This window comes from Colius striatus, chromosome 1 (genome assembly GCF_028858725.1).
Source record: "Colius striatus isolate bColStr4 chromosome 1, bColStr4.1.hap1, whole genome shotgun sequence".
Classification (NCBI taxonomy): Eukaryota; Metazoa; Chordata; class Aves; order Coliiformes; family Coliidae; genus Colius; species Colius striatus.
This window is the reverse complement of record NC_084759.1, coordinates 146,587,473-146,612,828: the sequence shown is the minus strand read 5'-3', so window position 1 is coordinate 146,612,828 and position 25,356 is coordinate 146,587,473. Positions and strand designations below refer to the sequence as shown.

General features: G+C 36.1%; 1 protein-coding gene across 2 annotated transcripts in view; it reads right to left on the bottom strand.

The window, feature by feature from the left end:
• Positions 1–25,356, bottom strand: part of KDM7A (lysine demethylase 7A) — a 70,494-nt gene that overhangs the window by 10,074 nt on the left and 35,064 nt on the right. For both annotated transcript variants that reach the window (XM_062011048.1, XM_062011057.1), the window contains exons 4-15: positions 25,079–25,239; positions 22,976–23,117; positions 22,526–22,712; positions 21,715–21,877; positions 19,536–19,623; positions 18,695–18,801; positions 15,520–15,611; positions 11,127–11,216; positions 10,065–10,274; positions 8,504–8,628; positions 7,821–7,978; positions 2,567–2,664 (exon numbers count right to left, since the gene is read on the bottom strand). In XM_062011048.1, coding sequence (XP_061867032.1) covers positions 2,567–2,664; positions 7,821–7,978; positions 8,504–8,628; positions 10,065–10,274; positions 11,127–11,216; positions 15,520–15,611; positions 18,695–18,801; positions 19,536–19,623; positions 21,715–21,877; positions 22,526–22,712; positions 22,976–23,117; positions 25,079–25,239 — 1,621 coding nt within the window. The remainder of the gene's footprint in view (positions 1–2,566; positions 2,665–7,820; positions 7,979–8,503; positions 8,629–10,064; positions 10,275–11,126; positions 11,217–15,519; positions 15,612–18,694; positions 18,802–19,535; positions 19,624–21,714; positions 21,878–22,525; positions 22,713–22,975; positions 23,118–25,078; positions 25,240–25,356) is intronic.

Genomic DNA, 25,356 nt, shown 5'->3' with positions numbered 1-25,356 from the left:
AACTGAGATGCTACACATCCAGATTTTGTTACACTCATGAGTAGATGCTTCAGCAAAATAGAATGCATCTCTGAAATCCATTTTCTTACAGAAAACACTGCACATATTAAACCATGCACAAAACGTTGCGTTTTCTTAGTGAGAACAGTGATTATTCTTAACTTCAACATTCAAAACAGAGGGGAAAAAATATGGAAGCATGAATCCAAGACGACTATTACATATAACAGGACACATCCCGACCTAAGTAACTGTTTCTGGTTCCTGCTCTCACAAAAAAAACCAGAGCTTTCAGCAGCCCAATATCTCTGATGAGTCACAGAAGCTCTCAGGTAAATCCAGAACACAGCAGGAGCAGAGAGACAACAGCTGTTGCCTCTCTTCCAGTGGCACAGCCTCACTTCATGAATGAAAAGGCTTTTCAGCTCCTGCTGAGATTACAGCTTGTATGGGCAGGAGCTTCTCAAAGGTGGATCAACCATATGTGATTCAATATGCCCTTATGCAAAGCTAGGGCTACAACACATATGTTACATCTTGATAATTCAAACTAACCAATTTTCAACAAGTACAGAGAACGCCACCTTTTTTTCAAGCCAACTAGTATACACTATATTCAATACAAGCTCTGAAAGCGGAAGATCAGAACATGGAGGAACCATAACCCTTCATGACTGATACCACTATCCCTACCATCAAAAAGAGAACTGGAATGAATCAAGTACATCCTATCACCAAGGGACGTTTTTATACAACAGCTCCATTCATGAGAGCAGCTTGTTAATCTTTTGACACTTGTAAAGTGATACAAATGGGCAATTAAATTATAACTACAACTAAATGTTAGTAATAAAGCTACTATCTTGTTTTGTTAAGATCTTCGGTGCAATACAAAAACGTACAAAAAGGATTTACAGGAGCTACTGAGACAGTTCATATTTGGATATATCAATACAAAAGTCAAATTTAAACACACAGAATAATTATTCCATTAGATACAGCTAGAAATTAAGAAGTAGAATAATATAGAAGGAACTAAAAGAGTAAATGGTATCAATATAAAACATTTCACTCAACGATGAAGTAATCTAAAACTGTCTACATTCTCCTGTGAAAAAAATCAAAAACACAGTTTCTCAGTAACTATTGATTCTGTGCTTTAAAAAGGAAGCCTGCTGAGCTAAGTTGTTGACAATGAAGTTTAGGAAACCAGAAGCCACATCATGAAGGTTCCCATCACTTCAACATGTAGACAAAGTAACGATGGAAGATAACAAATATTAGAAATAAATTTGGGCCAACAAGGAAAATGTAGAGATGTGAAAACTTCTTGTAACATCATATAACAGGCTGACGATTGAAGGAAAGACCAACGCATTAGCTTTCCAGAAGCACAAAACAAATATTTGAGGTAATCACTTCACCCCACTAGCATTTTACTTCTATACAATTAAAGTAGAAATTGGTTAAGTCAGAGCATACTTTCTCAAGGGAAAAAAAATCATAAAATATATTTGCATATACATATGCACATTTCTAAATACTAAAAGCTGTCTTAAATACATGCATATAAATATGTATACATGTACACGGGTGTGTATATTTATACTCCGTTTTGTTGTAAAGAATTCACTACAATTTAGACCCTGAAATGGAGGATTCCCCTTTATTTCAAGTAGTCTGAAACACTTCAATATGATTTAGCCACCTCAGCCTATTTCATAGAATGGTAGGGGTTGGAAGGGACCTTTAGAGATCATCTAGTCCAACCCCCCTGCAGAAGCAGGTTCACCTAGATCAGGTCGCATAGGAACATGTCCAGGTGGGTCTTGAAGACCTCCAAGGAAGGAGACTCCACAACTCCTCTGGGCAGCCTGTGCCAGGGCTCTGTCACCCTCACAGTGAAATAGTTTTTTCTTATATTTAAATGGAACTTTTTGTGTTCCAGCTTCATCCCATTACCCCTTTTCCAGTTGCTAGATACAATAGATACCATGTCCTGACACCATACCCTGTTGCGAGATACCATAGAAAAAAGGGATGTCCCAACCTCCTGACACCCACATCCACATCCATTTAAATAACTGAAGGCTTATAAGATTGTTTCCATTTAATCATGCCCTAAAATGAAACTGTGTGGTAGATATTCTAATATATATATCTATGATTCTACACATTCTATTAGAATTATAGATTCTAATTATAGATTCCGTAATTAGAATCTATAATTCTAATTATGACATTTAGACTTGTTATGGAAGAAATGAACATAAGATCTAACTTTTCTCAGATTTCTCATGTTCCAGAGTGGGGCTCATCCTTTGCCAGCCTCACTTCAATGACAAAGATGATCATAAAATTTGGCTCAAGATAGCATATCTCATAATTTTTCCCAGCATTACAATGAATGAGAAATGAGGCGAATGTTAAGTTTGAGATATTAACGTGAGCAAGAACTAACTACATTATTGCTCTTAACACAAACTTTGGCTGGATAAATTTGAAATGAGTGAGCAAAACCATATTTAATTGCTTCATTAACTTTTGTGACTTTTACTAGTTTTACCTGTGTAGTGCAATCAGGCTCAGATTCTTCTGAATCAGAAATATCAGAGTACTCTGAGGATCCATTCCTGAGTTCTGATTTCACACTTTCAAAGAACACTGCAGAGGCAAAAAATAAAATGTAAGACCCAACATTTACCACACGTAATATTTCACAATTATTTTGGAAGTTAAGAATAAGGAATACATATTTAGTTTTTAACAGCCTGTAAACAAAAGCGCATCCATACACTGATCCGGTTCACAAGTCAAGTTTGCTTAAAAGTCTAGTGAGTTGCCTGCTGTTGACCAATAGACTCCTCAAGTGACTGACTGGACGAAGTCAGAGGAAGAAAAATCAGGTGCAGCAGTACTTTTTCGCTCTTGTAGAGCACATAACTCCACAGGTGGCCTCTTGGACAATTTTTGCTTTTGTACACAGGCTGCGGTCAGAGAAGTGGGACTCAGAAGAACTTAAGTAATCTTCAATATTACTGTGTCTTAAGAGTCTTTCAACCAGAAATTTCCTTGATCAAAAATAAAACTAGTTATACAGAAACACTAAACAATGGAAGTCAGAGGATATTAAGTGATATAAAGGTAAAAAAAATCAACGCATCACTTGCAATTTTACTTTTACATCACAATTTACTGGCAAATTCTGCCTGTTTTGTGTTACTATAGAGCTGCTGCTAAGGGTTAAAACACAGACTTGTTAAAGAAGATTAAAATATTACTATGATGATACACAATATATCTGCATTGGTTTTCATCACTGAAACACCTGAAAAGGAAGAGGAGAAGAGGAAATACCAACCTTAGACATGCTTTTTTGTAGTAGGAAGATAAAGTACTAATCAGAGAACAAGGTGTCAAAATAGACATCAAAAACACTGGCATGTGACAAAGCAACCAATCAGATCAGCCACCCAGTCCACATAGTTTTCTTTGAGCACTGAAAGAACTCAAATATGAAGTAGCTGAGCAGCTCTCAGAAGCACATGCTCTTAAAAGACAGTGTATGTCCCAAACAACCTCAAGTAGAAACACACTGTAAGTGTTTGGAATCCAAGGCTCAATGTCAGTGGGCTGTATGTGTACCTGTGTCAAGGCTGCTGGCAGAAATCTTGACTAAGTACAAATTTGTGAAAGACTATAATATGCAGTTTAACTAGCAAAAGTCTTTTGGAGAAAAGCCAAATAGAACTAACAAAATTACGAATGTGTATCAACAAAGTAGTGGATAAAGAAAACAACATAACTTTTTAAAGTCTTTTTAGTTCCATATAAAACCATGCCAAAAGCAAGTCAAGATTTTAACTTTGTCTTCATTCCAGAACTTATTTCTGATCTGTGTTGGCTTGCTTTCAGCATAGTTGTATAAGGAACTGCATAAGCAGAACACAGCTCTTGAGAGCTCATTCATTACATAAGCTTAAACGATGTACCTGCAACTTTACATACAGTGTAAATTCTAGTAGGACTTTGTTCCTATTGTAGACTGCGGCAAACCTCACAAATAGATAAATATACGTCAAGGGATATTATTAAATTCTGAACACTGCATAGGCAGAAATTATTTTTAGAGTCAGGAGAAAGATAAGAATGAGACAGGTTGTCAGAAAGTGAATAAAATGTGTAGCTAAGACTAAGATCTAGAGAAGACTTAATTAAACTGAATACAGTATTAGAAAGAACTGTGAGGAATATCCAAACACAGTAAATGAGCACACTACACATGAAATCAAGATAAATAATGTTCAACAAATGACAATGAAATTAATATACTAAGTTACTGTAGCTCAAAAAAAACCCCATGGGATTTCTGATGAGAACTCAAATCTTAAGCTCATTTCAAAAAGGCAAACAAGATTCTACAATAAGCAACATCATGCATGATTCATAAAAGAAGTTACATGTCTCAAATGAATTTTCCTTTGGACTATTTTCTTTCTAAAAGAAAAAAATTGCTCCAAACTAAGTGACAATTTAAAGTAAGTGGCAGGAACAATTAAAGATATGCTCACATGTGGAGCTTTAGATCATGGGCAAAAATCAATTTGTAAATAATGAGCCACAATTTAAAAATTAACAAACTTCACCATGAGAAATCAGGAATTTTTCTTCTTTCTGTCTTAAATTGATTTTATTGATTTTATTCAATCAAGGATAACCTGAGAAGAAACTCAAGTCTCTCCGGGAACTGTTGGATGGAACATGCACCTTGACTCCTTCACTCTCCCAGACCAGCGTTCATTATTAAAATGACAAAACTATTAAGAAGAAGCGTGAGTCTTCCTATAAGATGGCAAATGATTCAGCAAGACAGAAAAGTGACTGGACTTGTACGTAATTAGCTACATACAGATAATACTAAGATGTATAAATGCAATGATCTGCATTTGAGTCTTATACTTCAGAAGCCTTCTTGCCCTCCCATAGAGATTAACTGACAACACCCTACTAAGAGGGATAAATTATTTGTTATCTGCCTGCTATCTGGTAATATGATCTAGACTGTACAGCTTAAGCCACCTAACATTACTGAGATATTCCTGGCTCATCTGGGGCTGTGTACTAGTATGTATGATATAACACATTGTATGAGCCTCTGATCCAATCTGGCTATGCCAATATTCCTATATGCAGCCAAACCATCTTTCATTTTTAACACTTCTATATTTTTCAAGCTCTGTGCAAAGCAGTCAGAGATTATTCTCCAATTTTCTTTCTGCCTTAGACTGTTCAAAGAGCCAGGAAAGCTACTCTCTTTTATACTCTTAAAAAATAAAATAAAAACTTAATTGCTTCTCCATTTTCTACCCCACTTTCTATACTCCCCTGCAAAAGATTACTGCAGTTTTCTCACCCTTCTCTTTCACATATAGGTTTCAGATACATTTACTGATCATTACCTTAGCTTGGAGAAGAGGAGACTGAGGGGTGACCTCATTATTGTTTACAAATACATAAAGGGCGGGTATCAGGAAGATGGAGCCAGGCTCTTCTCAATGATGTCCAATGATAGGACGAGGGGCATTGGGTACAAGCTGGAACATAAGAGGTTCCAAAGAAACACAAGGAAGATTTTCTTCCCTGAGAGGGTGACGGAGCACTGGAACAGACTGCCCAGATGGGTTGTGGAGTCTCCTTCTCTGGAGACATTCAAAATCCACCTGGACAAGTTTCTGTGTGACCTACTCTAGGTGGTCCTGCTCTGGCAGGGGGCTTGGACTAGATGATCTTTCAAGGTCCCTTCCAGTCCTTGAGATTCTGTGATTACAACATCACATCATGTATAATTAGGTCTCCTCCTGTCTTCATCCATGAATGTGATATGTAACTGAGCCTTACAAAAAAATCAGTCTAAATATACAAGTTGAGTTTTGGGGATTTTTTGTTGTTTTTCTGAATTACCTCAATAATTAACATTGTTACTTTAGAATGAATCAGTCTACCCTCAGATAAAGTTATGGCCCTGCATGCTTTCAGAGACTGAGAGGAATACTACAGAAATCAGGTGAATGAAAGCAATTGTTATCTGTGAGATCAGGCAAAGCTACTGTGAATTCAAAAAACCTCTTAAATCACTTGCCTTTCATCCACACAAAGTATCTTGCTCTATTAAGCACAGCACTTGATCTTTGTGTGTCTGATAACATTGGGTCATTATTTAGAACCAGGATTTTGGCATGAAACACAAAGCTATATAGAGCCTGATCTGTTTAAAAGCATCTCTCTGCGGACATTGCCCCTGGCCTAAATCCCAGTAAGAACAATGGAAGCTGGCAGTTGTTACAGAAACAGGTAGTTTCTTTAATGGAATTCACTGCAGAAGACTATCTTCTCTCCCCCTCATTTTGTAGACCTTCAGTAAAGGCAAAATAATGAAATAAAAGTGAACTTAAAAAAAGAAGTTTGAGGACTCTCACTATTCAATTTAAAACACTAGAGGTAGCCCTGAGTGCTCAATTTCTGGAAGAACAATCTGAGTGTTCACTTGTAGTTCTAAGTACACTACTTAGATACACACTACAACATTCTGTATCAAATAAGAACAACACTTTTGAGCAAAACCTACCATTTCTTTGTTTGATTTGATCTTTGATTCAAGTGTAAAACTTAGTTAAATTTTGAAAGTGAAAAACCACCACATACACCTTCACTCAACAAGCATTTGCACCTGGTGGTTCTTGAGTACTCAAGAGGGATCTCTTTCCCGCACAGATTTTTTTAATACTGTACTCTGTGACCCTTGGAAGCACAGTCATCAGGGATTACAAATTGTTTTAACAAAAATAATTTAATACTTTAACCAGGCTGACAATGGAATCAAATGTTGTTGCAGATTGTTGTTCAGGAAACTAGGGGAATCTTGTTATCTTTTAAGTGTTGACCTCAGTTTCCTAATACACACCCTCTGTAAGAGCCCTTGTAAGCTCTACTATGAAAGGATGTGACTTTTATAACTAAACAGCTATGTGAAAGACCAATTTGCCACTGCACAGATCGTGTTATCAAAAATAGGCACTGAAAACAGACATTCAGTATTGATACTTTGCTAATATACTATGTGATCAGCACTGCTGAACACTTGACAGGAAGGCTTGAGGCCGTGGAAAGACCAAAAGAGATTAACTCCTAGTGAAGGATGGTTTAAAGTGTTGGAAAGTAGAGTTAAATTGTTTTAGGGATAACCTAAATTCTTCCCCAGCCCTGAAGACTACTGCAAAGGTTGAAAGTATATGATTTTATTGATGCCAAATAATGTATGGTCACTTCTATGGAATAAACCTATTTATTAGCAGAACATGTATAATCGTATGATCAAGTAGGTAACCACCAAATTGGAACAGAAAATTAAAATATAAGATAGGTTTAAAATTAAATTGTATGTTATGATCTTTTATTCTCTACAGTAAATTATTTTATTAATTTTTCACACAGAAGTATATTTTGGTCAAGATAAATCATCATTCTGACATTACGAAACAGACCCAAAAGAACAAATACTCATTTAGAATATCAGTTACACCTTCACTATTCACAACGGTACTAACAAAAAAAGGTTTTATTTTTCAACTCTATCCTGTTAGCTTCTTCAGTAGATGGATAATATTTGACCAATGTTTTCTTGTGACTTATAATATTACTTTTCCAAGCTAATGCTTTATCCTCTTTGTACTTTGGTAAAATTTCTGAAGGACCTCACAATAGTTAGGTCCCCCTCAAAATCATCAAAAAGTTCAAATGATAAGACTTAGAGACAAACTTACTGTTCAGTGGTTTCTGGGTATCTGCATTCCCTTCGCCTTCAAATCCTGAGGACTGGTGGACTACCTTAACAGTCGTCTTTTTCGACCTTGTCCTGTCATCTTCATCTTCACTATCTGCTGTGTAAAGACTTCGATCTGTAAATGGGCGCCTCTCATCTCTGTCTCACAAGAAAAAAAAACAACGTTGTTCTTACAAACATGAATTGTTTTTTCTTTCATTATTTATAACAGGCTCTTGAGATACAACAGAAACATTCCCTTATGCTCATCTCTTCATTCCAAATTGTACCTACTCCCATTTTACTCCCTGTACACTTGTCCTTTCCATAAAGATGCAAAGTTTTACACCAGAATATTTTTAATGAGAATCGCTCTAACAACTGGATACAAAGCAACCACTTCTAATTCGAAGCACTCCCTTCTGAGCACAACCCAGTTGAGCAACTGAATGAATTGTTGTAACAAAGGAACATGAAAGAACCTTCTCCTCTTCACTACATGACCGTGGCTCCACTAGGGGACAGCAGACACAACAGGCAACACATTCCCCTTCTACACTCCTAACATGAATCTTACTGGTAAAAAGGAACTTAGAGCTCCACAAACAGAAATGTTATTAGCAACTGGCACGCTGCAGACCATCATGACTAGGAAGAAGTGATCCACAATCAATCCCTCTGTACCTAATTATTCTTCCATTTGACAGCAGAAGGCGAAGATCATTGTCTTTTGCTCGCCATTCGGGTACTGTAGAAGATGGCTGAAAAGGCTTGTTAAATCTCCCATTCAGTTTTGAGCTCGCAGTATCCTAAAGAAGTAAAAGCAATGTTGATTATTATTTATTTCTATGAATAAATAGAAATTTTCTCTGCACTCCACAAAAGCTGAAACTCAACAGCAGGATGGTTAACTGAGGAAAGCTTGGACATAACATGCTTGGATGTGAAAAACAGCAGACTGCATCTTCTACTTTCTTGAATCATCTATACTCTCCTGAAGCACCTGAAACAACTACAACTTCACTAGAACACTCCTTTGGGCTTTTGGGGAATTATCACTGTATTCAAAACAAAGAAATACCAATACAGACAGGCAAGCCAGAAGCTGGGCTTGGAGTCGACATGGCAACTCCCAGATTAGGTTTCTAGTCCCTGAAGTTAGTATCCCAGATCTGATTTACAGGATAATAAAACATCAGTAATGGAAAGCAACCTGCCATAAGCAGAACTTTGTTAGCTCAAGGCAATTTACATTTGACATACACTCTGAAGCAATTGGCAACACATTTTATGTGCCAAATCAGGATCATGTAAAATAATTATTTTTCTTTATAAGTCAATATTGATAATAAACAAATATTTCTACATTAAATGACAATGACTAATACCCCAAAACATTTGTTTGTAACAATGAATTGCACAGTTTAACTATTTACGGCAAAATTTAATTTCAGCTTCTTGTATTTGAGGGCTAAATGAATGTCTCTTGTTCATGCCTTATGAAGATCTATGAAAGGATCCAAATCAGTATGACAGTCCATCTTGTCCCAACTAAATTTGTCACCATTTCTTATACTCAACTATTAATTTCCCTTCATAAAGCTACTTGTTTCCTTATATTCTCTCACTCCTCCTCCCATTTCTGTTGCTATTCTTTGAATAAGGTCAAATACAAAAAAAAGAATTTTTGAAGAGACTGTTTTTCACTCATCATCCCATGATACCTTTGTAATAGGACCACAAAGTCCAAAGCCCCACAATGCTGACCAAAGACAGCCTTAGGTTTCCTGGTACGGAGGCACAGTCATAGATGAATTAGCAACGTGACGAAAACCCAAGGTTTACAGTAACTGAACTATAAAAACCAGCTTTCTAAAAACACATATAGAAGCAGGCAGTCCCAAAGCTTCACCAAATCAAGGTTGTGCAAGCTCCCTTTCTTTCACTGTACTGAATCAAAGTACCACTGGGTAGCTACAGCAATCCTAATTCAAAAATTATTCTTGAAGTAGGCAGCAGTTTCACAGCATCTTCTGAACCAAAAGGCTGAAGGAACCTCAACAAAAAAAAATTAACAAAGAGGAGAGAAATTCCTATCAGGAAAACTCAAAAGAAAGAAAACAAAACCAAACTGAATCATGTCTCATATGACAAAGAGTAGTAGCCTGTTTAAACCTTTTCCCTTTCAACAGCGATCAGAAATCTACTCTGGGTTTGGTTTTATTGCACATAACTTAATACTTGCCTCCTCCCACGGTGACATTTCCAGTCTTTTCAGTACCTCTCTAGTGTGGAGTTCCAGGATATCCAGGTTAGAAGGAGTTTTGGTACCATGGTCTCGCAGCTTCCTCACCCTTCGTCTGGAGTGGTGAGGGGAAGTTGTTTCATGTGAAGACCGTGAAGTTGGACACACACCAAGAATTCCCTGAGTTTTAACTAGTTTGCTGTTTTCCTCCTTTAATTAAAAACACATACTTCAGAATAGTCTCAGAGGAATAAATCCACATATTTAAGTGCTGCTTCTTAGTCATTAAATTAAGTGTAAATTATGTAAATAAAATCATTAGACCTTTTAGAGGAGTTCCTATGGACTTGAAGTACAAAGTTTCTACTGCACCTCTTTCCCTTTTGGGGCTTTTGTACTCTCCCATAATAGCAGTGCTAAACACCAAAAGTTATCACCAAAAACTAAGGCATGAAGGCAGCATAGGGCAGACATGTATGGTAGTCAACAGATCACACACTTCTCTTTAGTTCTCAGAACTGCGCATGTGAATGTGAGAATTTTTCAAGAATCAATATCCATTAAAGGATAAATGAACAAAGTACTGGTATAGGAGGGAAAAAGAAAGAAAAAAACCCCACTGACTATACAACAAATATTGAGAAAACGTAAGAGAAAGAGCAAAAGCAATGACAACTGGACCAGAACTAACAAACAAGAGGGTAAATAGAACAGCATAAACCTAGAATTTCAAATTAAACTCTTTAGCAACTTATTCACAGTAAGTGGTTATAAGTGAGAACATTTCAGAAATGCTGACCTACAAATAATGTCACCATTAAGGTTTTAAAATAAAGAAATACATAAAACACCCTCACTATACATTTTCTTTATCTGAAACACACATAGCTTAGCATTTCCAACAGTTTTCCTCTTGACCTTTTATTATTAAGTGAATGTTAAATCAATGTTAAATGAATTAGAAGATGAATATGGTCAATCAAAATCACAAGTACTATAGAATTCCCTGATTCAAAGATTTTTTTTTTCTGTAGACTTATGTAGGGTTGCCTCTGTTCTTACCTCTACAGAACGAATCACTTTTGAGAGCTCTTTTATGAGATGCCCAGGCCTAATGTTGTCTGGAATTTCAAAGGCATGTTCTGTTACAAGCTGTATGCAAAGAGGAAAGAAAAGACAACTCATTTTTTCAGATAAAAGCAGAAGTAAACAAATTTACAAGATAAAATATATTTATATTAACTTCTGTAATAATGACTGCAAACTGCCAGGACAGATAAACACACACACTGAAGCTTCCAGTCCAAGCTTTGGAAGGCAGAAGATAACCCTCAATGTCTCTAAGAATCCAGTGAAGAGGTAATACAAAGCCATACTGAAAACCACTTAACTTTTTTCGCCCTCTCTCAGTACAGTGATAAGCTTTTTTTGTTTCTTTCCCTTTAGCACAGTCAGTACAGAGCCACACTTCAGAAACTCATTAGAGTCATGACCTTCAAAACAGTTAAAGACTAAGGGAATTTCACCATGGCAAAAATTTATTCTAAGGAACAGATCAAGAATAATAATCACTAATAACCAGATTTTTAGACATCTGCCTCACATTTCACATTTTAAAGTTATCTTCTTAACTTATTTAGAATCTAATAGGCTGGAGGAAGCAGTTAAAAAAATATCATTCACCCATAAAAAATTTAAAAAGCTGTAACAGTTTATCTTCCTTTTAATCTTCTGAAACGGTATGAGAGGCAGATTTCACCACAGAATCACAGAATGGTAGGCATTGGAAGGGACCTCTGGAGATTATCCAGTCCAAATCCAATGCAAAAGCAGGCTTCCATACACATAAAAACAAAAATATAACCTTAGTAAGTCCAAACATTCTACAGTTAGATCTAGTAAAAAGTTTGTTTAGTATTTTGTATGTATAGTTTAAAGGTGCCCCAGAAGACTTTTAGTTAGAATTAAACAGGCAGAACAGCACTCACACACCGATCAGAATGATGGACATGAATTCTATCCCCTTAATCAACAATTGTATTGGAAACACATCCCATGAATACTTTCAGCTGCTCACATTTCAAAACTATCAGCAAAATCATTGCTAGAAGCAATTTGATACTGTATGTGTATTTCCTTGAACCTGGTTTCCTCTCAGTTATTAAAATGAATTCTCCTCCCTCCCCAAGAAAAAGGCAACATGGATGTATAACCATGGTATAATCATAAATTCCAGTACCAGGAAAGAATAAATCAGCTGCTATTCTTTATTATTGTTCACTGTTTGAATGCATCACCTCTATACATTCACACTTGGGAACGTAGTACCTCTGCCACTGAACTGTATCCTTTTTCAAGCAAGTTACTCGTCATTTTAGGACCACTCAGTCCTTTCTACTTCAGGACTTCATTCTCCCACAAGCCTTCCTTGTCCATGGAGACTTCAAGAGGAAGTGACTAATGCAACCATCCTAAACTCTGACTTCAAAATTTTTCTGGTTTAAAAATACTGAAAAGACTTCCTAATGCAAACATAGTTTATATCAGAAGCACATTTTATTTTGCCAGTATTATTTACAGTAACTCTTTGAGCAAAGTAAGTTCCACTGGCAAGCTCACTTGTTTGCTACTATAAAAGGTACTTATTTACATCAAAGCTTTCCCAAATTAAGCCATGGCAGAGTAATTACCATTATTTTTTTTAAAAGAAAAGAAAAAATATCCATCCAAGCCACTTAAATATGGGAACAAATTCAAGTAGGTATATAATCTAACCATGCGACAGAAGGAAAGGATTGGCAGGAAATATTAATACCTAGAGATTCCATGTCTGAAAAATTATTAAATCATTATTAAATAACTTGGTTAAATATCTGCATAGTAGTTCTTGGAAAAGGAAGAAGCTGCCTCTAGGACTGAAAAAGTCTCTTGTACTAGGGAGAACAGTGGCAATAAAATGGCCTAAATATGTCAGATACACATTGCAGGTAAAGAAAAGAATTTTTAAAACTATGATTCATTCAAGAGCTTCAAAATATGGCTTTGTAACTGCTGCAAATATACAGAGGAAAAAGAAACTTGTCTTAAATCAAGAGACACAGACGTTAAAAAATGCCCTAGGAGGCAAATGGATCTAGCCACCTTTGGAGACTAGCATCGCAATTAAGTATGTCAATACTTACAAAACCCTTGGTTTTTACTTCTATAACAGCTCCTAATATATTTTTTTAAAAAAACACACAGAAAAATTACACCCAAGCAGTTACCCATGTACCTTACTGGTACATGAATCAAACCTCTGAAAAACTGAATCTGAGACGTGTTGCTTATGCAAGCTGGATGGAAGTCAGAGCGCAAATACAGGAGTTCAGACAACTGGATAGGTCATAATCATTATTGTATACATCAACTAAGCTGCAGACCGATGACCTGCACCAAAGTAAGTAGGATATACATACTGATAAAAGCCCTGCACAAAGGGATTTGAAATTAAGACATGAAAACTGGAATAATTTTAGCAGCACTCAAACTCCATTCTTAGTAACTTGTAATTTTTTAAATAATGCTGAAATGAAGATAACACTGCCCTGCCGAAGAAGAGTTTGAAATTCTTCAGCAAATACTTTAAAACAATTCACTAAGATAATTCTTTTGAAGACATATTCCATGACATGAATGTGAAACTTCATGAGCAGGCTTCTCATTTGAGGAGTATTTGTCATTTATTTTTCAGAATTTGTCTGGAATCCTCCTCATGAGCAGATTATACAGCAACATACAAAGCTCCTCTCGTCTTCAGCTGCATACAACTACAATCCTATCGTGCACATGGCCTGCTGCAAAGAAGAGATCATAGAATCATAGAATCACAGAATGGTAGGGGTTGGAAGGGACCTTTAGAGATCATCTAGTCCACCCCCCCTGCAGAAACAGGTTCACCTAGATCAGGTCACATAGGAATGTGTCCAGACAGGTCTTGAAGACCTCCAAGGAAGGAGACTCCACACCCTCCCTGGGCAGCCTGTGCCAGGGCTCCCTCACCTCAACAGTGAAATAGTTTTTTCCTGTATTTAAGTGGAACTTTTTGTTTTCCAGCTTCATCCCATTACCTCTTGTCCTGTTGCTAGCTACTATAGAAAAAAGGGATGTCCCAACCTCCTGACACACACCCTTTAGATATTTGTAAATGTTAATAAGGTCTCCCCTCAATCTCCTCTAGAAACCTAGAAAACAGTAATTCCAATCTTATTTCAAATCATAGAATAACAGAATCTCAAGGGCTGGAAGGGACCTCAAAAGATCAATTAAAACAAGGATTTATACAAGGTATGTTTAATCTCAGTTTAGCAGTCTGATTACCCATTTGCTTATCTCACATGGTTTAACAGATTAGATGCAACATCCTGAAAATACTGTTACGCTGCTTACTAGTGAGCTTTGATCCAGAATGGCACAGACAGACACTGGAGAATCAACTCAGAAGTGTCAAAGAGGATCAGCAAAGGTTCACCTGGAATTAGTAATGCTACACAGGCTGGACTCTAGCAGATTCCACACAGATTAACTATATGTGTTTACACTTCATGTTCAGTTCCGGAAAGCTCATTATGTCGGATGCAACGTTGTGCTAACATTATTCCCGTTGCATAGTAAACTATCTTACAAGGAGAGCTTGTGGGCAGAAAGACCAAACAGATGTCCAAGAGTCAGTTCAAGTAAGCATGGCCAGCAATAAAATAAGCCAATCAGAACCAAACTGCATGTCCAGAAACAGCACTTCTCAGAAGCACAGGTTCCAAGAGGGCTTATTAGCTCAGGCACATGAAAAAACTCATGGAGTTTGGCCAGGTCCAGTGCTGTGCCAAAAATAATAAGGTTTCCTCGAGAGCAGAGCAGCAGCATAGCCAGTGTAGACAACATATCAACAAATTTGCAAGAGTCAGACAATGTTCAGCAGGGACAGCATTCAACGGTAGTTAATATCCCCCATCTGAATCCTAAATCAACTCTTCAGCAATACAGGTGTACCTGAATCTTGCTTTTCAAAGCACTCACATTAATAGAAAATGCTAAATATCAGAGCATTCTATCCCCCCGTTGCCTCAGACTAGGATGAATCAGCTATATAAAAAGATTTGTTAGAAAAAAGCCCCATCTTATCAGCTTACCCTCTAGCATTCTTATCCCATCCTGAGGTGAAGTAAGACTCTAGTTCTATCAGCTTCATGCAAGAGTTTATTAATTGGTCTAGAAAGACGTTTAGTAGCCATAATCATGGAATTAAAATTGTCATGATGGTTCTCCCCGCAATCAGCAGTACAAGCTCTCCATAGAGCCCTTCAGTACTCACTAACAGATAAAAATAATCTTAAACTTCAACAGGACAGAGACCTTCACTTACCTCTAAATCAAAACAGAATTCACCAAAATAACGAAGTAAATCACTTATACTTACTTCTTTTTTCATCCATAATTTTAAAGCAGTAAGTAAAGCCTTCACTCCTTGTACTAAATAGCTTGGAGGCTGGAAACCATCTTCCCTCAGTTCTAAAAAGGACAGAGACACCAATTTAGAAATATACTACCAGTAAAAACAATAGAATGATACCTATCCTTCATCCACTAACATTGTTGTTATGTAACAGCACAAAAAGCAAGACCTGTGCAAGCAAATTAAACATGACATCTTGTATCTGTGTGCATACTGTAACAAGGAAAAACAACCCACAACTCAACCCTAAAGTGATTTTATGTAATATCTTTTTTTTACCTATTCTTATATGAATTAGAGATAGTTTATAACATACTAAAGGTCACTTAGAACCAAACAGATCTAAAATACAGAACAAGAGACAACACAGAAGAAGAAAGAGATCTCTTACTTCATTGAGAAATATTTTAGTCAAAGGGGACCAGAAGGACGTGGGATGTATCTCTAAATTAGAATTCCTATTGCTTATTCCTACACACAGAGGAAATGGTTCACATCAGCACACTTCCACTCTCTAAACATTTTCTGTCACCCTTCCAATGATCACAGTTCTCCCTCACACAGTTTACATCATTTTCCTCCCAAAAATCAAAGGGAGTGGGGTGTGGAAATCACTGTGCTAGAGAAGCTGCTCTTCTTAAGCAGGCTGGTACTCACAAGTGATTGCAGTGTCTTTTTTTTTTTCTCTTTTCCTTCATGGGGAAAAAAAGAAGGGAAAAGACAAATCCTCTACAGTCAAAAGTAGATTGCAACCTCTCCCCATGTTCCTGACAAATATCTCCACTTGTCAATAGTAAATGGACTTACGCTATAACTATTTGTCTCATTTTATTCCCCTAAAAGAATACACTAATAACACTACTCTTAAGGACAATGTATTAGCCTTCTGGCAGAAAAAAGGAAGTTCTGTTACTAAACAGCAGTTCTTCCCTCAAAGATGCCTCCTACTTGTTAAAGGGTCTGAGAAGGAGTGGCAGGCCTTTGAGTTGCAGCAGAAACCTTCCTGCTCCCTAGCTGACTCAACTGACGAAAATGTTGAGAACACAATGCAGCATCACAGCTGGTTTTTCTACCCGCAATTGAAAAGATTTCTTGGCAGGAATAACAGAAATTAATGAGTATCAGACAGATAAACAAGTTACCTATTCTGAAACCCCAAGAACTATGAAGAAAAATAGTTTAGGTGGATGTCACAACACTTACAATGTCATGAAATGAAAACGGAAACGATAAAAAACCAAAAATTTTTACAAGTTTGTGACCCTCTTATCATTTTATAAAAAGAAAGATATTTTGTGCTGATTTTGCTTACTGATCTGAACTTCACATAAAGCACTGCTAACAACCATGCACTCAACATTTCACAAGTTGGTATTCACATTTACTTCTCATAACTGAGAAGTTCTTTATAAAACGATGGATTTTGACTTGCAAACACCTAATTCTCATGACTCTTGACGCTAAAGCCCAACATAATCCTCATTCTAGCCAGGGAAATCTCAATCATTTTTTTATGATGTGTTTATAGATCATAGCGTTATTACACAGCAAAACATCTGCTAAGCCATAGATTAAGAATAACATGAAAATAAGCTTCATATCCCTTCCCTAAGTCACAAGAGGCTCCTAGTCTATGTAATCAAGGAGTCATTTCATAAAAAAGAGGGGGGGAGGGGGGAAAGGAGGGAAACGGACATAGGACATAATTCAGTCAGCTAGATGATGTAGAAACATGAATATTCCACTGCTTTTCCATCAGAAATACAGCTCCTATGTCTTTTGATGAGTTTGCAAATCTTGAATACACAGGAGTGAAACCAATCAAAGAAAACTTTCAAGAAGGAATTACTCATTTTTTGTGAGGGAAAAATTTCAGCAATTTTGTTCTATTTGGCAAGATTCTGAATTGCTTTCATATAGAAACTTTGTACATTTATTTGGGAAACAAGGATTGCTGAAAGGCGAATATATAATTTTCAACAGCTCTATTTTCATATTAGAAAAAGGTTAGTTATGTGGGATTCTGATCTCTTCTGAAGCTGAATTCAGCAGCCTCCTCTGAAGGCTGATTTCTCTCCTACGAAATGCGTCATCTGGAATACGACATTTATTATTAAGATTAAATAGGGCAAGTAGAAGGCAAGTTCTTTGAGGAAAAGGAGGTGAAGTCAGAGAGGCAATATCTCAAGCCAATTAATACATGTGAATACATACAGGAACTACAGGACTGGATGAGGAAGCTTGGAAAGAATTGGTAACTGTCAAGAACAAGAGGCTGTTGAGATGTCTACTGATAAGCACAGATACAAATAAATTAACACAGCTCATAGAAACTAATGCATCTTTCCCAGAAAAGCCCTCAAAGATACACTTCCCTTCACAACAAAACAGGTAGTTGGACTGAAAAGGTCAAAGAAAATAATAAATACAAGAAAATCTCTTCATTCAGCTGTGCTGCCACCAATAAGAAACCCACAGATTAAAGTTAGTGGGATCATTTAGAGGGTCATTTGCTGAAAGCAGTGAAAAGCTATCAAGGGGTATTCAAATATCTTAAACTATATGGAAGAGCCCCAGGTGAAAAACTGATACCATTGAAATGTTTGTTGTCTTTATTAACAAGGACTTTTTGGATAATGGCAAATCAATCCCATATGGTTGGCAGTATAATTTCACTGTGCCAGGATCTCAGATACTGTGTCTTGATATTCTAAAATATTTTCATTGACCAGATACATCATCAGCATTGGATGAAAAACACTGACAAAACAGTTGAAAGGCTTCAGCAGCATGCTATGAAATGTTAATTGCATGCATCACCAAGTGCACTAAGATTTCTGCACAACGCAAGTTACCCTAGAAACCTTTAATCACTGAAGTATATTCCAAAAACATCTTTTACTAAAATCAAGAACTAATGGATCTACAATTGTCCTAGTGCAGCATTCATTAAAATCTGGTTTAAAAATAGTATGACTTTCCAAAACAAAAGGACCCAAATGAATTCATGTCTGGTTTTCCAGATTAAAAAGCTTCCTCTGTTCACCCAGCAGCGGTATAATTTTCTCTATTATCAATGAAGTGGGGAAAAAAATAAAAGCAGGTAAACATATATCTCTTAAAACAAAGCATGGATTACCTTTCAGTGTTTCCAGTAAGTTTTTGGCCACAAACCAACAGATGGCTTCAAAGAAAGGAAATTTGAAAAGATCCGGGGTTTTAAGTCTCTTCTCCATTTCATAACACCTGAATAAGTAGAAATATTACAAAACTTGAATGTTTTAATTATCAAATTAATTATTCAACTATGTAATCATTCAAATTGACACAATGTCCAAAATAAAATAAAATAACCATGGCCATGATAAATAAAATAAGTGAAGTACCACATAGTTAAATCCCAACAAGACCACAGACAAGACTGAACTCTGGTCTCATCCAGGTTCTGACCTTATCAAGTTTGACTGCGGCACTTCTAAGAATAAAGTTGGACTTCATAAAACTAGGATACAAACCCAATGTGTGATCTTTTAACAGATGGAATTTTATCAGGATTCCACTGTAATAAATAAAAACAATATGTTTAGAAGACAGCTCCACATCTTGGACAAAAACTAAATACAGCTGCCCTTAGAGCAATGCTGACTTGAAGATGCTCATCTCAACTCAGTGTTGCACAGCCGGGCTTGCTCAGTTTCGTTTTACTCACACTAATCTCCAAAGTAGAGTTTTTATTTCTTTTCTTTAAAAAAAAAAGAAAAATCACTTAAATTCTTGAATACCGTTCATTTCGCTTTTGAAACAAACTTTGCAGAAGTGAAATAAGCATTTATGCTTGATATGTTCTAACTGAAAATGCCACTATAGTCTGTTTGAGAGCCTGTACCGATTTCATCCTGGTTAAGAACATGAAGGAAAGTATCTATTAAAAAGAACTTCCTACTTACTGAGGAAACAGTATAGGAAGAGTAGAAACTAACCTGAGCTGCATGCCAATGTTGAGGTTGTGCAAAAAGTTTCCTCCAAAAGCCATACAATCCTGAGATGTGAGCACAGCGTGAATCCAGCCTGAAATGACACATTCTGGAACTTAATACTTACATATAAATTATTCTAAGACTGTTTTAAAATATATATGTGAGTAAAAATGCTATACCCTGAAACCAAAACAAGCAAACAAATTTGTGTTCTGTGCTAGGAACAAGTAACCTAATTTTCAACAACACATTGTAGTTTTCTAAAGGAGTTAAAATTAAGCCCTTTTTCACTGAGAGGGGTGACCACCAGTGACATTTCAAACAAAAATTCTCAAAAGTTTTACTTCCAATCAACAAACATGAACAAATCAAGAGAGGAAAACTTACTGAACAAAAGCAAGTCCTAAAATAAAATAGAAGTTAAGATTCCTTTCAATATTTACATGTTGCTTAAAGTAACCTGGCTGTTTGAACAACATAAAAAGTCATTTAGTAACTATTCTAAATACAGTTATCTAAATTGCAGTGAAATTACGATCAGTTCAAAACCCAGTCTACACTCTCACTATAGAAATTTGTCACCTAATTGAAATATTATTCTCGTGAAGTCCACTATTCAACACAGCAAAGCATGGCCAACACTACACTATCAATCTTGCCAATTACTACTAGATAATTTCAAGTGTCTGTGCAAAAGAACATAAGCTCCCTGATTAAAAATAGTTAGTTACCTTTAAAATTTATACTGCAGAGCTTTAATGTAAATAAACTACAAATCGAGTTTCTTTTTTCAAGATCTCTTTTTCTAATTTTGCATGCATACAGATTACCTTCTGACAAAAGATAAACTGATCATACACTTGCAGATTACTTCACGGTTTGACTGAGTATAGGCAAGATGTACAAACACAGGAAGCTCCTCAACACGAAGCAAGCTCAGACCAAATCACAAGTACTATACAGTGCAAACTACCGTTAAATCCATGTCCTGAATCACTTAAGAACCACCAGTTCTTCTTGTGGTACTACATTTAAAAAGACCTGAAACCTAGCAGCTACAGTAAGCAACACGCCTACTACGTAGCCTTGGAAGGAAATAAGTTACAGAACGATATATGAGAGAAAGTAGAAAATACTATTATACATTGTTTTACAGTTTTACTTCTGCTCTTTAAGAAGTGCAGTGCAATGAAGACTGTCTTATATGCAGTATTTGTTCTGCACAAGCCATGAACTGGAACAGTAAACACTAAATCTTACAGGTAGAGAATTGAGCTCTGAGAAAAATGCAATAATTTGTCTAGGATGCCCATGACAGAATAAGGTACTGAACATAATCTTCACAGCTTACTCCTGAATGTGAATTTCCTTCGTGCACCATTTCCTTCTGGGTATTTAAAGCTTCCTTCCCCCACAAAGGGAAGATAGTATTGAATACAAACAAATCGTTAATAACAAAACAATTTAAAGTATTTATACAGATGGGCTGGATCGGTGAAAATGCAAGAAATTATCTGTCACTCACTCTGTTAGAAAAATATGGTTTGACTTATTAAAGACTTCGAAGTTTATGGTATTTGGGGGTTTGGGGAGGTGAGGGACTGTGCTTTGTTTGAAGGATTTTTCTGGGTGTTTTTTCAAATGAAGAAGTTTCATTATTTTGGTGTTTCTCATTTCTTAGCAATGTCCTGTCATTTATCAGATGCTGTTAGGTGATAGCGACAAGAAACGTTCAAGAAATTCAGAAAACACCATGCCTCTGCATCCTTTTTAAAGGAAGCTGCTGAAATGAATTTATAAATGCTACAATTTCATAGCAGAGATCTCCAAACATCCTTTTATTAAAAATAAAAGGAATTAGCACATTAATTCAATTATATATTCTTCTGTTTTACTTTGAGACACTTTCGTTTTGATTAGAGAGCCTCAACAGGCTCCACAACAGTTTAGGTTTCCTGCTGACAGAAAACAAACCGCCCAGCTTTTCTTTTTAATCCTCTAACCTACAGAGTAAGGAGTTTATGTGATGCATTAATTCTACCTAGCAGGTCTTACAAGATTCAAACAGGTGTAAAAACAAAATTGTATTAAGATAAATATTCAGTCTTAATATCATTTTAGGATACTCTTAATTCCTGATGATTAAACAGACTACGTCCTATTAATGAGGGTAAAATCTTACCTGTTGGAACAAATAAAGTGTGTCCTTGCTTCACAACACATTTGTAGCATTTGTCAACCTTGTCCCCAAAATATACTTCACTCTGGGTTACAGATGAGCTCCAAGACTCATATAGAGCCAAATTTTCATCAGTAGGCTTGATCAAATAGAATATTTTCTCACCCTATTAAACAAAAATATCAATGAATGACCCCTTGGAATCATTCCTAATGAAGAATGATTGATCTAAATGGTAAGTATTACGTATTTCCACTGTGGAATATTGGGGCTTCCTTGCCCTAGTGTTTCACAACTGAAATCCACCAAAAGCTTAGTCAATATAACACACTAACCAGTTAGTGTTTTGTGATGTAGAAGAAGTAACAAACCCACCAAAAGTTTTTAATGAAGTGTAAAAAATTCCAGGTTTTAGAAACAATTTATGGATATGTGCTCACATGTCAAATCAGAAAACATAAGATAAAACCACTTTGCCTCTTCTATGATATATACATGACCAAAGTTTGTGAGAAGATTAAAAAATTCAGTACATCAATGATTTTCACTCCATTATTTTTTTCATAATAAAACCTCACTGTATCACCTACCAGTCTACTACAATCATCAGTCAGGCAATTACAGTCTAGAAGTCACCAACAGTACGCTAAAATAAAAGCATAAAAACGCAACACCAACAGTCAACAATTCACTTTCAAGCCCCTCCAAGAGCTTTTTAAGCACTAAATTTCATACAGGTGATAATGCCATGGCAGAGGACTGCACACCAAATAAATTCTATTTTGTAAAGTCACAAATCAAGAAGCCTTCATACCCAGAGAACATGGTACCAAACTGATGTTCCTCCAAAATCAATATGAAAATCAGTATAGCTGTCCTGGACACCCATCAAGCAGTACTTCTGAACAAAGGGCTTAGGGAAGACAGAATCATCTGGCCAATAATTTTCCACCCATGAAAGCTTTCTGGCAATATCTGGTACTTCCACTAATTCAGACATCCTTTTAAAACAAACAAACAAAGAACCATAAGTATAATCAAGAATAAGTGCAACTCTTTTTAAATTACAGCTTTAAATTTCAAGTTATAAAGTTATTACTGATGAACTAATAAAATATTTTATATTCGTATTACATCACTGTAGCTGTCTACATAAAACATGCAGCCTCCTGTCTTTCCCACTACAGACATTATATTCCTGCACATACCATTCAGCTTAGTGAAAACCACTTCCCGCATTCAAGGAACTGAAGTCAGTACTCACTTTGTGTCCGAGAACTCCAGGCTGATCACATTCAATACTTTTGGTCGGTCAGGATTTGTGAAATATTTAATGTAATTATGGAGCTTCATTTTACTGTCTGCTTGTCTTGCTACATCTATTACATCTATCACTTTGTCGCCACCTGTGAAAAACAGGATGACTTTCTTAAGCCTGGTACAGATAAAACCAGCTAATTAATCTGTTTAAGAGAAATTTCCAGCCTTTATCAAAACATTTCTGCACAAACACTCCACTACTAACAGTATTTTCTTGGAACATGGGCAGACCAATATAAACCAACTCTTTATTAGCTCTAACTTTAATTGCTATAATCAGCTAAGGGCAGAATAGAAAAAACTCTAAAAATAAATCCTTTTTCCTGTGGTTAACCAAAAAGACAAAGAGCAGTATATAATGACTGTAATTGGTAAAAAAAAGTAAAAAGAAAAAGGAGTTTGTGGCTGCAACTAGAAAGGCTATCACAAAGAAAGTTAAAGGCAGAACTGTTCCTTACTCTTCCCATTAATTATCATCACAGTGCTTGAATATTTAACACAAAGACTACTGAGAATTCATAACAAATAATAGATCCTACTGCTCACAGCTTATAGTTCTTAGCAAACTGAACTAAACTTGTGCCATAATTGGTAAATTATTAACATTAAAAACTATGCAGGTATTCCCTCTCTCCTTATACACATTCATAACTTTCAAGTACAGTCATTTTGTTGAATAATTGTCATGAGCGTGCTTCATTTCTGCAGACAACAAGGACGGGTTCACAGATCACATATTTTAAAGTGACACATCTGTAGAACTACACCAGCAAGAAGCAACCTTTAGCCAAGAGAAAGGACTAACAACATTATAATAGTAACTGGTTTATGTCCATTTAGTTATACAACAGTCAAATTTGACAGTTTATTTTGGAATGCTGGAATGTATCTAGGTGTACAATATAAACATCATTACTTAAAACTGCAAGTTAGCATTCTCTTCATAAATTCCAGTTGGAGTAGTATTTATTTGGTTCTCTTTTTTTTCATTTCAATACTACAAAGGTAAATCTGTGGTACTCCAATTTTCTCCCTAAACTGAAGAACCTGGCAGGTCAAAACATATCTATGAGAATGAGAAGGATCAAGTTTCTCTCTGAATCTGAAGAGGCAGTATTCCAAAAGAAAAGATTAAGAAGTATCAAACTGATAATTACACTTTAAAGCAGAACACATTACTGTTTATAACCATCATCATGGCAAAAACATTCCATATACTATGTATTTCCTATATTCTGGTGTGACTGTGAAATGTTGATGCACAGAAAACCTACTTTTAGCACACACCATTACATTAGGTTATCACAAGAACACAGACAAGGACATATACAGACTTCTTGACTGTACTGTATGTTACAGGAAATGTCATGCTGCACTTGGCTCAGTCTATTTCTCCATAATGCACTTACACGACGATGAAACTATTACAGACTGTCAAGAGATCTGATAAGAATCACAGAATCACAGAATGGTAGGGGTTGGAAGGGACCTTTAGAGATCATCTAGTCCAATCCCCTTGCAGAAGCAGGTCCAAAAAAGAAAGAAAGAATTGATCCTTGGGAAGCTCTGACTCTCCTATCTAAGGAAGTCAAGGTAGGAAATTTTCCAGAAAAAAAGAAAAAAGTTTAGAAATGCTTGAATTTATTTTACTAAGAACAAACCATTAAGTTTTACAATATTCTAACCAGTAATTAAACTTTATTGATCATGAAAGTGACTCGTTCAATTCCTATGAATGAGAACAATCTTAAAAGTCATTATACTTTATTGGTGTACAACATGTAGCAGAAGAAAAGCCCAGCATTCCATGTTTAGCCTGCACTAAAATTAACATGTTTGAAAGCTGAAAAGGTTGTACTCCTATCATATATCTACCATACAAAAAAGATGGTAAAGGAAAAAAGAAAACGATCATAGCTTTAATTTTACTCTCTGCTAGTCTTCCATTTGGAATATATAGAAAGTATCCTGGAAGCTCTTATAACATGCAAGTATTATTTTAATTTCCCGAAAGAACCATTTGTAAATACTCCAGAGTGACTCTTACCTACATAGCGTTCCACATCTAAAACAGAGAAAGTTGGTGGAGGAAGTCTGAGCCCCAAACCATCTAATTTTGGAACCATAATAGGAACATCAAACCCATGTTTCTCCAAGTATCTTTGTGTCAACTGGCTTCCATGCATTTTCAAAATTACTTCATCAGCACTGGTGGAAAGAAATAATGAAATACTAACAGAAAAGCATCCTCCAAACACTACTGGGAAAAACATAAATGTCCCAGTTTAGGGGAAGACACTTGAGAACGGCTACATTTGAATCCCA